The 13,838-nt window shown below is 43.7% G+C and overlaps 1 protein-coding gene across 2 annotated transcripts in view; it reads right to left on the bottom strand.

Moving 5' to 3' along the window:
• Positions 1 to 13,838, bottom strand: part of LOC120997694 (rootletin-like) — a 119,328-nt gene that overhangs the window by 57,270 nt on the left and 48,220 nt on the right. The window contains exons 6-9 of one of the 2 annotated variants that reach the window (XM_040427922.1): positions 13,147 to 13,253; positions 10,786 to 10,951; positions 9,276 to 9,382; positions 8,754 to 8,966 (exon numbers count right to left, since the gene is read on the bottom strand). In XM_040427922.1, coding sequence (XP_040283856.1) covers positions 8,754 to 8,966; positions 9,276 to 9,382; positions 10,786 to 10,951; positions 13,147 to 13,253 — 593 coding nt within the window. Of the gene's footprint in view, positions 1 to 8,753; positions 8,967 to 9,275; positions 9,383 to 10,629; positions 10,660 to 10,785; positions 10,952 to 13,146; positions 13,254 to 13,838 lie in introns of those variants that run through there. The other variant, XM_040427923.1, reaches the window with a different exon arrangement.

The raw sequence follows: 13,838 nt of genomic DNA, 5'->3' as shown, positions 1-13,838 counted from the left end.
TGTTTTGCACTTACGGACGTGTAAATGGACCCTTAGGCCTCTTGCACACGACTGTATGGCTTTTTTCATTATTTTGCGGTGGTTTGCAAAAACGGATCCGCAAAAAATACGGATGGCGTCCGTGTGCATTCCGTTTTTTGCGGAACGGAACTGCTGGCCCCTAATAGAACAGTACTATACTTGTCCGTTATGCGGACAATAATAGGACATGTTCTATCTTTGAACGGAATGGAAATACGTAAACGGAAGGAATACGGAGTACCTTCCGTTTATTTTGCGGATCCATTGAAATGAATGGTTCCGTATACGGTCCGTATACGCATCGCAAAAAACGGAACGTAAACGGGGAAAAAAACGGTCGTGTAAAAGAGGCTTTACACAGAGAATGCTATCAATCACTGATAACACCTCCCTGTGTACAGCTATCAGTGACTGACAGCTATCTCTGTATACACACTTACACAGAGAATGCTATCAATCACTGATAACACCTCCATGTGTACAGCTATCAGTGACTACCAGCTATCTCCGTATACACACTTACACAGAGAATGCTATCAATCACTGATAACACCTCCCCTGTGTACAGCTATCAGTGACTGACAGCTATCTCTGTATACACACTTACGCAGAGAATGCTATCAATCACTGATATCACCTCCCTGTGTACAGCTATCAGTGACTGACAGCTATCTCTGTATGAAAGGTATGAAATCAAATAAAGGAGAGTACATATCCCTCCTGTGGGCGGAGATAGTGGCCATCTATGTTCCCAGGAACTCCTGTCGGGGTTGTTCAGATGACCCTTTCTGTGTCAGAACAAACCCAAAATAGGAGCGGACCAACACTGATATTGGGACACTGGAACAGATGCCATAATGATAGTTTATTATTAAGTTTTAGCAATTTGCATTTTAAGCGCATTTGAACAACTTTTTATCTTGTTGAACCAGTGGCACAACTTGCATTTCATCCTGACGAAGGGTTATCCACATTTATTAACAAGTGGTGTTTGCATATGATATGGATGTCTACTATTATATTCACCTGGGCACACCACTTGTCTGGTGTGCTATTATATTTCTTACTTAGGTTGTTGTCACACCTTGTGGAGGTTTTCCGTTTTAGATGTAGCAAAAAACTTCCTTTCAGCAAGGGGGGGGGGGGGGGAAATCACACACAGCAAACCTGAAGGTCTGCATAAAACGGATACGGTTGTGTGCATGAGGCCTTACACTACTGTAATTCAATTTTGTAATAGATGTCATTTATGTTTGATGTGTGTGATTTGCTTTTTGTGCCTTGCTGGAAAGAAATGTGGCATACACGTGGATATGTTATTGTAACAATTGCGTAGGTTTTTTTTTTGCTTCCAAAACGCAGCACCACCGCGACGGGTGGCAGTACCCTAACTGGAGACATTTATTGGAGCTCGCCTGCACTGGTTGGACCATGGTTCATAATCTATAAGTGACGCTGTCCCAAGAAATGTCCAGTATAGCCTACTTTCACTGTGATGAATAACTTTCATAGCTTTCGGCTTCCACAGCTTGTGGGGACAGGGAGCGGTGGCAGGTGTCTGAAGCTATGGAAATTACATTTAGAACACAGAACTATCTGTGGAATGTGAGACGCCAACACATTGTCTACATTTTTTCTATTCATTTGAAGCATCCGGTGAAATAAAATGCCTAAGATGGCATTAACCTTCTTTGATTAAGATGCTTGGTCTTCTTGCTAAACAAATTTTGGTGACGTGTAAATCATACTCTAAAGTAATGAATCATCGGCTGATAATGCCATCTCTTGGATCCAGGGCACAGTCTATGATTAGGACACAAAGGGAGCTATTTATCCAATATTTAAGACGTGTGTAAAGCCTTCACGTTCCCGTCTGCATGCGTCCTCATCACTCAGTAGGGTTCAGGAGGTTAGTATCAATGCTGCTACTTAGACAGACTAATACCCTGGCTGCTAACTGGGGATTACAGCTTACTTTGTCACACGCAATAGATCATATGTACTCAAGCAGGCATTCCTTACAACATAAGTAAAGGGGTTTTCCGCTACTTAGTTGTTGATGGCCTATCTTCAGGATAGGTCATAGATATCTAATCAATGGGGGTCTGACGCCTCGCGTCCCCACTGATCTGACGTTTGAAGGGGCCCCACTGTGGACAGCGCCGTACATTGTATAGTGGCTGTGCTTGGCATCGCAGCTCAGGCCCATTCACTTGAATGTGAGGGAGCTACAAATAGGCTGTGTGACCAATGAACTGGCCTAGGCAGAGGCTGTGGCCCTCACTGGTGCCTCCCGGCATCTTCAATCTGCTGATCGTTTGACCCCAACAAATAAAATAATGATGACTTATTCTGAGGACAGACCATCAATATCAAACTTACAAAAAAAAACTTTAATACTGATATAAAAATATCAGTTATAAGGGATTTAGGTCAAATATAAGTGATTATTCTTGGATTGCATGCACGGCTTAAGTACTAACAACGTTTCAACCTGGTGGAGGGTAGTCCTGGGCTTGAAACCTACAATACTGTAACTGTACGGAGCTGGTTTACTAGGGTGTTACCGGCATCCTCTGTGGCCAGTGAGGATGCTGGTAATTGATCTGAAAGCGCTTAGCCTCGCTGAAGAGGCTGAGGGTATTCAAATGGCAATTCTTCTTTTGGCCACCAGGTGGCAGGCCAACATAAAAAATGAGCAATAGACAGTAATAAAGTCATTTTAAAAATACATGATTGTTCAAAATTAAAAATTTAAAAAAATTGATTTTGTAGGCTCCAATACGAGCTTCTAAATAATTACAAAAAAAAATTAAATTAAAAATATATATAAAATAAAAAGTTTAAATCACCCCCCTTTCAGTATAATAAAAAAATAAATACCTAAATAACAAAAAAAAATAAACATCATGGGTATCACTGTGACCGAAAACGCTCGTACTATTAAAATATAAAAGTCATTTTCCAATAAGGCGAATGGTGTAATAGAAAAAAAGAGTCAAAATGGCAAATTTGCAATTTTTTCATTGCTTCTCATACCACCCAAAATGTAATTAAACGTGATCAAAAAGTCACACACACTCAAAAATGGTATCAATAAAAACTAAAGATTGTCCCCCAAATTATGAGCCCCCACACAGCTCAGTAGACATAACTATAAAAAAGTTATAGGGGCCAGAATATGGTAATGTAAAAAAATTTTTTTTTTCAAAGTATAATTATTTTTTTACACTATTTAGACATAAAAAAAAAAATACACATATGGGGTATAATTGTAATAGTACTGACCCAGAGAATGAAGGGCATGGGTAAATTTTTCCGCAAAAGGGAACGCCGTGGGAACAAAACCCATAAAACGGTGGAGGAATTGCGTTATTTTTCCCATTCCACCCCATTTGGAATTTTTTTTTACCACTTCCCAGTACATTGTATGCCATAATTTATGGTGACAATAAAAAAGGTCAAACAGGATGGGCGGTAAAGCCCTACCTCAACACTGCTCCAAGGCTGAAAAATTTAACTATTGAAAGGGGGCGGTAACTAAGTAAAATATCACTTTTAATCGTATTAGGGATAAAAAAAATAGGCCCCTACAGACAAACAAACATGTAAGAAAAGGTAATATAGAAACCCATGTGGTCAAGAAAATTGTATATAACCACAAAGGCTACGATAATACCATCAAGTGGAAAGAGTAACCACACAGCACATAGCGCAAAAATAAGCGCTCAGCTAGGTACCTGCAGAAAAAATACTGCGAAAATCTGGAATGTCACCGTGGGTACTGGTGATAGACTAGCAAATTAATGTATCAAGTCAGGGAGATAAGGGATATCGGTATGGTATATTCACTAACCCTAATAAATCCCTACTTGTCCTAGTCCACCCTACTAATGTATCCCGGGACGGGGTCCAAAAAAACCCCGCAAGGAGTGGCCCCGACTGGAACTCTGGTCCTACACTGGATGCCCTGTTAAGGCCTTAGACAGCGAAATAGGAACCATATATCCATAAGGAGATACAAGTGGAAGATAAAAAAAGACCTCAATTGAGCTTATGGGAACAGCCAATTCCAAACAAACCCAATTAAGCTTGTAGCAGAAAATACTTAAGTGTCCCTAATACGATTAAAAGTGATATTTTACTTAGTTACTGCCCCCTTACAATAGCATAATTTATGGTGGCATTAGAAAGTACAACTTGTCCCGCAAAAAATAAGTCCTCATACAGCTATGTGAACGGAAATATAGAAAAGTTATGGCTCAAGGAAGATAGGGAAGAAAAATGAAAACACAAAAAACGGAAAAAAAACGAATCTAATGTGCGACTAAAATGTGTACTCTAGCAGAGTCCTTATTAAATTAAAATATATTCTGCAAAAGACCAAGATGTGAGGAGTTCACATACCGCACATATCTACACTCAATGCTGCATGCGTTAAAGAAATGCAAAAACAGTAGGAATGCACCAACCAACATTTGCATGCAATTATTGGGAATTATCTTGTATATATTATTTTATATCCCCTTATACAAACTGCTATACTAACTTAAATTATTAATCCGTGAACCTAATATAATTCTTTAAAGGGGTATTCCAGGATTTTCATACTGATGGCCTTCTCTAAAAGCTGATCTTTAGGGGTGCTGGGAGTTGGACCCCCACTGATCGCATACCGAAGACTTATCCAGAGAATAGGCCATTAATATGAAAACCCCTTTACCTAAGGGCTCGTTCACACAACCATTGGTGTCCCATTCCCGTATTGCGGACCGCATTTGCGGATCCGCAATACAGGGGCACCGTTCCGTGTGCATTCCGCATCACAAATTCGGACACATTCATTTCAATGGGTCCGCAAATCTGGAGATGCGGAACGAAAGCACGGAACGGAACACTACAGAAGCACTAAGGAGTGCTTTCTGGGGTTCTGTTCCGTGCCTCCGCACCGCAAAAAGATAGAACATGCTCTATCCTTTTGCGGAACGGAGGGATCGCGGACCCATTCAATGGGTCTGTGATCCCCATGCGCCTGCCCCACTGAAGGTGCCCGTGCATTGCGGACTGCAGTTCACAGCACAGGCACGGGACACCATCGGTCGTGTGAACGAGCCCTAAGGCTCAGATAGGTATAATTTGGGTGGCTTCCTGTTCTTATTTATGGACACAACATCTGTGATTAAGTGAATGAGTTATTAGCGCCATCATTTTGAGTGTAATGAACATCAGGAGGTCAGGGTGTTAGCGCCATAATATGGACACAAGAAAGCCCCTGTATTACACCAGTCAGAAAAGCGATGCAATACAGTTTTTTTTATTACTGTAAAGGGAAATTATTGTTTATGGTGACAGAGAACGAAAATGTATTTTTTCAGTGATGAAAATCTTTTCCATCTGTCAGAAATATATTAGTTCCTCTCCAGTGATAATTGTTATCACTATTAAGCCTCAGGCCTCATGCACACGACCGTATTTTTTTGCGGTCCGCAAAAACGGGTTTCGTTTTTCCGTGATCCGTGACCGTTTTTTCGTCCGTGGGTCTTCCTTGATTTTTGGAGGAGCCACGAACATGAAAAAAAAGTCGTTTTGGTGTCCGCCAGGCCGTGCGGAGCCAAACGGATCCGTCCTGAATTACAATGCAAGTCAATGGGGACGGATCCGTTTGACGTTGACACAATATGGTGCAATTTCAAATGGATCCGTCCCCCATTGACTTTCAATGTAAAGTCAGGAGTTAATATACCATAGGATCGGAGTTTTCTCCAATCCGATGGTATATTTTAACTTGAAGCGTCCCCATCACCATGGGAACGCCTCTATGCTAGAATATACCGTCGGATTTGAGTTACATCGTGAAGCTCAAATCCGACAGTATATTCTAACACAGAGGCGTTCCCATGGTGATGGGGACGCTTCAGGTTAGAATATACTAAAATAACTGTGTACATGACTGCCCCCTGCTGCCAGCACCCCCCCCCCCGTAGTTAACACATTGGTGGCCAGTGCGGCCGCCCCCCCCCCCTCCCCTGTAGTTAACTCATTGGTGGCCAGTGGGCCCCCCTCCCTCCCCTGTAGTTAACTCGTTGGTGGCCAGTGGGCCCTCTCCCCTCCCTCCCCCTCCTAATTAAAAATCTCCCCCCCTATCATTGGTGGCAGCGGAGAGTACAGATCGGAGTCCCAGTTTAATCGCTGGGGCTCCGATCGGTAACCATGGCAACCAGGACGCTACTGCAGTCCCGGTTGCCATGGTTACTTAGCAATTTGTAGAACCATTATACTTACCTGCGAGCTGCGATGTCTGCGTCCGGCCGGGAGCTCCTCCTACTGGTAAGTGACAGGTCTGTGCGGCGCATTGCTTAATGACCTGTCATTTACCAGTAGGAGGAGCTCCCGGCCGGACGCAGACATCGCAGCCTCGCAGGTAAGTATAATGGTTCTACAAATTGCTAAGTAACCATGGCAACCGGGACAGCAGTAGCGTCCTGGTTGCCATGGTTACCGATCGGAGCCCCAGCGATTAAACTTGGACTCCGATCGGTACTCTCCGCTGCCACCAATGATAGGGGGGAGATTTTAATTAGGAGGGGGAGGGAGGGGAGAGGGCACACTGGGCACCAACGAGTTAACTACAGGGGAGGGAGGGGGGCCGGCCGCACTGGCCACCAACGAGTTAACTACAGGGGAGGGGGGCCCACTGGCTACCAACGAGTTAACTACAGGGGAGGGAGGGGGGCCCACCGGCCACCAACGAGTTAACTACAGGGGAGGGAGGGGGGGGCCGGCCGCACTGGCCACCAACGAGTTAACTACAGGGGAGGGAGGGGGGGGGGCGGCTGCACTGGCCACCAATGTGTTAACTACAGGGGGGGGGCCCACTGGCCACCAATGAGTTAACTACAGGGGAGGGAGGGGGGGGGGCGGCCGCACTGGCCACCAATGTGTTAACTACAGGGGGGGGGGCCACTGACCACCAATGTGTTAACTACGGGGGGGCTGCCCCCTGCTGCCTGGCAGCACCTGCCAGGCAGCAGGGGGCAGTCATGTACACAGTTCTTTTAGTATATTCTAACCTGAAGCGTCCCCATCACCATGGGGACGCCTCTGTGTTAGAATATACTGTCGGTTCTGAGTTTTCACGAAGTGAAAACTCAGCTATGAAAAAGCTTTTATGCAGACGGATCTTCGGATCCGTCTGTATAAAAAGTAACCTACGGCCACGGATCACGGACACGGATGCCAATCTTGTGTGCATCCGTGTTCTTTCACGGACCCATTGACTTGAATGGGTCCGTGAACCGTTGTCCGTCAAAAAAATAGGACAGGTCATATTTTTTTGACAGACAGGAAACACGGATCACGGATGCGGCTGCAAAACGGTGCATTTTCAGATTTTTCCACGGACCCATTGAAAGTCAATGGGTCCGCGAAAAAAAACTGAAAAACGGCACAACGGCCACGGATGCACACAACGGTCGTGTGCATGAGGCCTCATTCACACGTCAGTGATTTCCATTATTGATTGTGAGCCAAAACCAGGTGCGGCTCTAAACACAGAAATGGTGCAGATCTTATACCTTATGTCTGTGGAGGCTCCAATCCTGGTTTTGGGTCACAATCAGTGATGGAAATCACTGACCAAAACACTGATGTGTGAATGAGGCATTACTGTAGCATGTAATGGGTATTGATAGAGAAGTGGTTTGAATATTTTGCTCTAAAGATCGGGTATGGACAGGATAGGGACAATGTAAAATGTAAACTTTATTGATATCTTTGTGTTTGTCACGTGTTTATTGTGACTTATTTGGCTCTGTGACCAGCCACTGGTAAACATCTGGGTCATGGTGTCAATAAACAGCCTAATTAGGTACAGAGGGTTGATTGGATGAGCAAGCACTCATCTACTCCTTTTCTGTAAAAGTATGCTCTCTGATTGGCGAGGGGGGGGGGGGATTGATAACATACACAAGAGTCCATATTACCCTTACCCTGGGAACATGTAGCGTTAGACAGGGAAGAAAGAGGATTGGTGTTTCTCCTCTCATCCTGCCTGCATGCTACCAGAAGCCCCTCTCTCCTCATCCAGGCTGGCTGAGATCACACCAAGCTGAAGGGGGGCGCACTGCTTTATCCAATAATATCTCAATTGATGTAGCAGGCATGAGAAGTGAGCCATGTGGTCTTGTTTTAAAGCTGACAATCAAAGCTTTTAAACAAGACCAGGATCACAGTGCATCTGATCTATATCAAGAGATACGGCCTTTAGAAATCAGGTCAGGAGTGAGAGCTCCAGGTGTATGGAGTGCTCACTGGGATGCATTTCTCAGGGCTATAGCTTGCGATTTATTGGGGCTAGAGCTGAGATCCCAGTCTTGTTTTAAGTATCAGCTTTACAAACTGATACTGGCTAATACTCTAGCTGCTAGACAGCTTGAGATCCACAAATGTGATGAGATATGTCCTTGGCTACTGACATGCAAAGATGTACGAGATATAACCTTTGCAGAGAAATGGTTAAACCACCACATTTGCAAAATAAATAAGTGATGGTCATTTAGCACCAAACCAATGGTCATTAAGAGATTAAAAATGATATGTGCTGCTTATTGTACTTGGTGTTGGCAGTTTCGCTGCGTTTCATATTTTTTTATCATTACGTTGGTCACAACATGATGGAGTACTGAGTCACTGAATGTCTGGCATTGCTACAACCTAATAGTGGGTGCTCCTACCTGGAGTTCAGTTCCACTTTCTCAGCATCCCACTGGCTCTGCAGTTGAATCATTTGTCTCACTTTGTCTCGGAGCTGCTGTTCCAGGCGGGCTGTATGAAGAGATGCCCCAACAGCATTTTGGGAAAGGCGAAGGTTTGAATCCAAATTCAGACAGGCTGTGTGCATGCGCCGTGAGCTGCGGGAAATGTCTGTCTTCATTTCAGCCAGACCCCTGAAATTTGCAAACAATTCTATGAAAAGTAAAGTAGATGGCTACTGTAACATTGTAAACTATATTGTGTTATAATCCAACTTCAGAACCATTCTGTCACACTACAATCCACTACACAAGTCCTACACAGAGTATTCTTTTCAGTCTAAAATAACGGATATGGCTAAAACGGGTGGAAAATGTGCATAACAGATGCTTAAAATACAGGATCCGCTTTTTTGTTGTTGTCTGTTCTTCTGATGGATTAAAAGAATGGAAAACAAAATGGTGATGTCAACTCGGCCTATTACTCTATCACGCATCCTTTACCTTTCAGCCATAGAACGCAAGTCCAGAAACTGATTGCGCAGTGATGCTGTCTGCCTCCACAAGGTCAGGATACTGCTCTGCTCACTACTCAGGTATGAGGTATACGTCTGCAAACATCAAAGGAAAAGGTAATGCTAATAATATAATAAGCAAAGTTGCAAAAGCATAAAAACAAATCCATTTATGTAATATATAGTATAAGGCATCCCATTTAAAGTGATTTATGTCAAATTTTTATGATTGCATTTTACTCGATTTAGGCTAAAAATAATTTTTGCTATTGGTCTTTATTATAGTACAGTACAAATCCATTTATTTGCAGACTGTCAATTTTTGAGTCCCGTCAGCTGACAGCTTGTGTAGAGGTCTTATCTCTGATCCCGTGACCACATAAACACTCATTATAACTAAATTGTTATCAGCTGATAAGAATATAGGTTAAATTAGTGTTTATGAAGTCAGGAGAACAGAGATACGACCTATACATGAGCCGTCAGCTGACAGGACTCAGTAAATAAAAAGTGTCAGTCTGCAAACAGACTGAACTTTAAAGGGGTATTCCCATCACATAAAATGAAGGCACATCACTAGGATATGCCCCCATTGTCTGATAGGTGTGGGTCCCATCGCTGGGACCCGCACCTACAACGAGAACAGGGCGGGGAGAGCGGTGGTTGGAGTACCCTGGATTTCCCGAGATCCGTCCACCACCAAGCGCTGCTCCCATAGAAGTGAATGGGAGTGCAGCGCTCGGCTATTTTCGGCGGCCCAATAGAAATTAATGAAGGGGAGCTGCACATGCGCAGTGCGCCCTCCGTTGATTTCCCCGCTCCATTCTCATTGTAGGTGCGGGTCCCAGAGGTTGGAGCCGCACCTATGAGACAAAGGGGGCATATACTAGCGATATGCCCCCATTGTCTGAAATGGCAAAACCCCTTTAACCCATGTATCACAAAAACTGCTACAAAATTTAACGAAGACCAATCCCAAAAATGATTTTCAGTCAGAAATGAGAAGCATACAGTAAAAAGAAATAAAAAATTGCCCCCGAAGGTGTCCATAGCCTTAAAATTGGGAAATAAAGGGACTACAAAGCATATCCTTTTAAAGGGAATCTAGCACCAGGAAATTTACTGATAAACCAAACACTATGTCTTGTAGGACTAACTCTGCTGAATGTAATGATACCCCTCACTTTGTGATCGCTTCTTCATTCTGGAAAAAAAATAATTGCAATCCATATGCAAATGAGCAGTTAAGTGCACTGTGGGCAGGCCAGAGTCATTGTATGCACCCTTGCCCCCTCCCAATCCTTCTTGACTGAGAGGGCCAGGTTCCTGCATAGTCATCTCACCTGGTCCTTCATGTAGTAGAAAGTGGTGAAAGATTCCTCTGAAGGCCGTCGTTTAAAGAAAAAATACTCACAGTTTTAAAATCGTAAAAAAAATAAAAAATGATGTGGTTTCTTGAAATAGTACAATTTGCTAATGGTGAAAAAATGGAAAATCACCTCTCTCTCTTTCCTCCACTCAGACTCTCGCTGCTCCAGCTCATCCTGAGATCTGTGCAGGTCGGCGGTCAGTTTCCTCATCTCCTCGGTTAGTTTGTCATTTGTTAACTTTAGCTGCTCCATCTGCTCCCGCAGAGTCATATTAACCTGTGCCAGGCTGCTGCTTCTACAGAAATGTAGGCATGGATCATTACATTAGACACATGTAAGAACACAGGCTTAGAATCCAAGTCATATGAACTACCTACTGCATTTGGATAAGGGTATTCTCATCTTGTAAACTGATGGCATATTGCTTGATATGCTCGGATGATCAGATACTGAGAATTAAGTGGCTACAGTGATCATTTAGTCCTGTGTCCTCCTCCTCCAAGTTTTCCCTGCACAGCAGTACTCCTGGCCACCCACTGCGCAGAGAACTGCAGAAAGGCCCCATTGAAGTGCAGCATGGTGGCCCCTTCATTTTCATGACTGGTAGAGGTCCCAGAGGTTGGATCCCCACTGATCATAATGTGATGGCATATCTGACCAACATGCCATCGCTTTACATGATGGGAATAGCTCTTTAATTGGAAATAACATGTAAGGCTACTTTCACACTTGCGTTGTTCTTTTCCGGCATAGAGTTCCGTCACAGGGGCTCTATACCGGAAAAGAACTGATCAGGTATGTCCCCATGCATTCTGAATGGAGAGTAATCCGTTCAGTTTGCATCAGGATGTCTTCAGTTCAGTCGTTTTGACTGATCAGGCAAAAGAGAAAACCGTAGCATGCTACGGTTTTATCTCCGGCTAAAAAAACTGAAGACTTGCCTGAATGCCGGATCAGGCATTTTTTCCCATAGGAATGTATTAGTGCCGGATCCGGCATTCAGAATACCGGAATGCCGGATCCGTCGTTCCGGTATGCGCATGCGCAGACTGAAAAAAAGGTGAAAAAATAAATGCCGGATCCGTTTTTGCCGGATGACACCGGAAAGACGGATCCGGCATTTCAATGTATTTTTTCGACTGATCAGGCATTTTTAAGACTGATCAGGATCCTGATCAGTCTTACTAATGCCATCAGTTAGCATACATTTTGCCTGATCCGGCAGGCAGTTCCGGCGACGGAACTGCTTGCCGGATCTCTCTACCGCAAGTGTGAAAGTAGCCTAAGGGGGCAGATTTGTTTTTGCATCTGAAAATCTTTTGCATACATCTGAATGTTTCTGTATCAAGTGCATGGATATCTGCAATAGAACAGTAGAAGAAATTTGGGCAACACATTTTGCATGGGAAAGCATGAAGCCCAAGCCTGAATGAGACACCAAACACACTGACTGGGAGAATGACTGCCTCTCAGGCCTACCATCCACAGTCACCACCATCGGGCAGCTGGCCTTCCACTGGCACCTAAATGGCTACCGGGACAGCCAAGGATGCCAGAAGACTGCTCTCCATGACAAGAATCAAAGGTGATCTAACCCACCTGCAGAAAAAGACCCTAAATATCCCTACAGTTCTGGCAACCAACAACTTGTTTTTTTCACTCTTACACCCCCTATTGTTTGTACCCCCAAACATCCCAAAGTCATTGGCAATGCAACCTCTTACTACCTCCTGACCATTGGCTCCCTAGTCTTGTTAGGTCTGTCCTAATCTTATTGGTGCGACTACAATGTTCTTATTCCTCATCCTTTGCTCTTCACTACTCAACTAGTTATGAAGCAACTGTCGGTTTCAATCTTGTCCATTAGGCCTGGAAGGTCCAATACATCAGATCTACTTGCACGATTGAACTTTGGTTCTCTGAAATGTTCAATAGCTAACCCTTTATGGTTTAAAGCGGTTCTCCGGGAATGATTTAAAACGGTCACCAGAAACTTGTCCTTGAATGTGAGCAGGACTGGTTGCCATCACTTGCAGAGCTGTAGAGGGGGCTCTCTACGAACTAAGCTCTGGCACTTGCATATACTACATATTGGTGAGTGTTCCTGTCAGGCTGCTCAGCCATGATGGTAGGCATGATGGTAGGCAGGATCGAATCGTTATCATCTATTGTAGAGCTGTGTAGTGGGTAGTGAAGCTCCACTCCCTCACCCTCTAGGCAGCTCTGCAAGTGAAGAAATCCAGTCCTGCTCACATTCTAGGACAGGTTGCATGTGGCCATTTTAGCTCATTCCTGGAGAACCCCTTTAATTACTGGACTGAAGTTTTGCATTGTATATGTGCCAAACTGTAACTTAGATAATATAGGGGAACATCTAGAGTATTGACTTGTGCTTATATATGCCTTTAAGTTTTTATTTTAATCTTGTTTAAGACTAGAAGTAAATTGTAAATTGCAAGATTTGTAGAAAAATGCTTCTCCTCATCATACCTCTCCTGCTCTTCCTCCAACCTTGTGAGGGCGCTCTTCACCTCTGTGCTGTGATCATGATCCATTCTGTGGCGGGTAGATTCAGCTGAATCCAGTTGTGCCTGTAACTAAAAGGAAATAACATACTGTAGGTCCTCATGCACATGACCGCATCTGTTTTGCGGTCCACAAACGCATAATACGGATACCTTCTGTATGCAATGTGCAGTTTTCTCACTCCCATTAATAAAAATGGCTATTCTTGACCAAATGGACAAGAATAGGGCGTGTTCTATAATTTGGGAGATGGACATAAGGATAGCACATGGACAACATCCGCAGGCTGTCGTGTTTTTTTTTTTGAGGACTCATAGAATTGAATAGGTCCGTGTGCGATCCGTAAAAAATGCAGATAGGACACGGATCCAAAATAGGGTCGTGTGCATGAGGTCTTATATGGTAATACTCCTGAAATTTCTACCATGAACGTATGATTGATCAACAATGCCTTCAAATGTATGATATAAATAAACCTTATATTGGGACTACCATGCTGGACCAAATTTAGTTCTGCCATGTAACTTCTTCTATAGCAGTACTTGGTTGCTATTTATGGCTGCAAAAATGACGCAAGAAGTTTAATTACATACAGAAATAAAAAAAAACTTTGCACAGTTGCAAGATAAAGTAAAGCCTGTATTAGACAGGCCGAT

The sequence above is a fragment of the Bufo bufo genome, chromosome 4 (assembly GCF_905171765.1).
Source record: "Bufo bufo chromosome 4, aBufBuf1.1, whole genome shotgun sequence".
Taxonomy (NCBI): Eukaryota; Metazoa; Chordata; class Amphibia; order Anura; family Bufonidae; genus Bufo; species Bufo bufo.
Note: the sequence above shows the minus strand (reverse complement) of the source record. Positions and strands in the feature narration are given on the sequence as shown.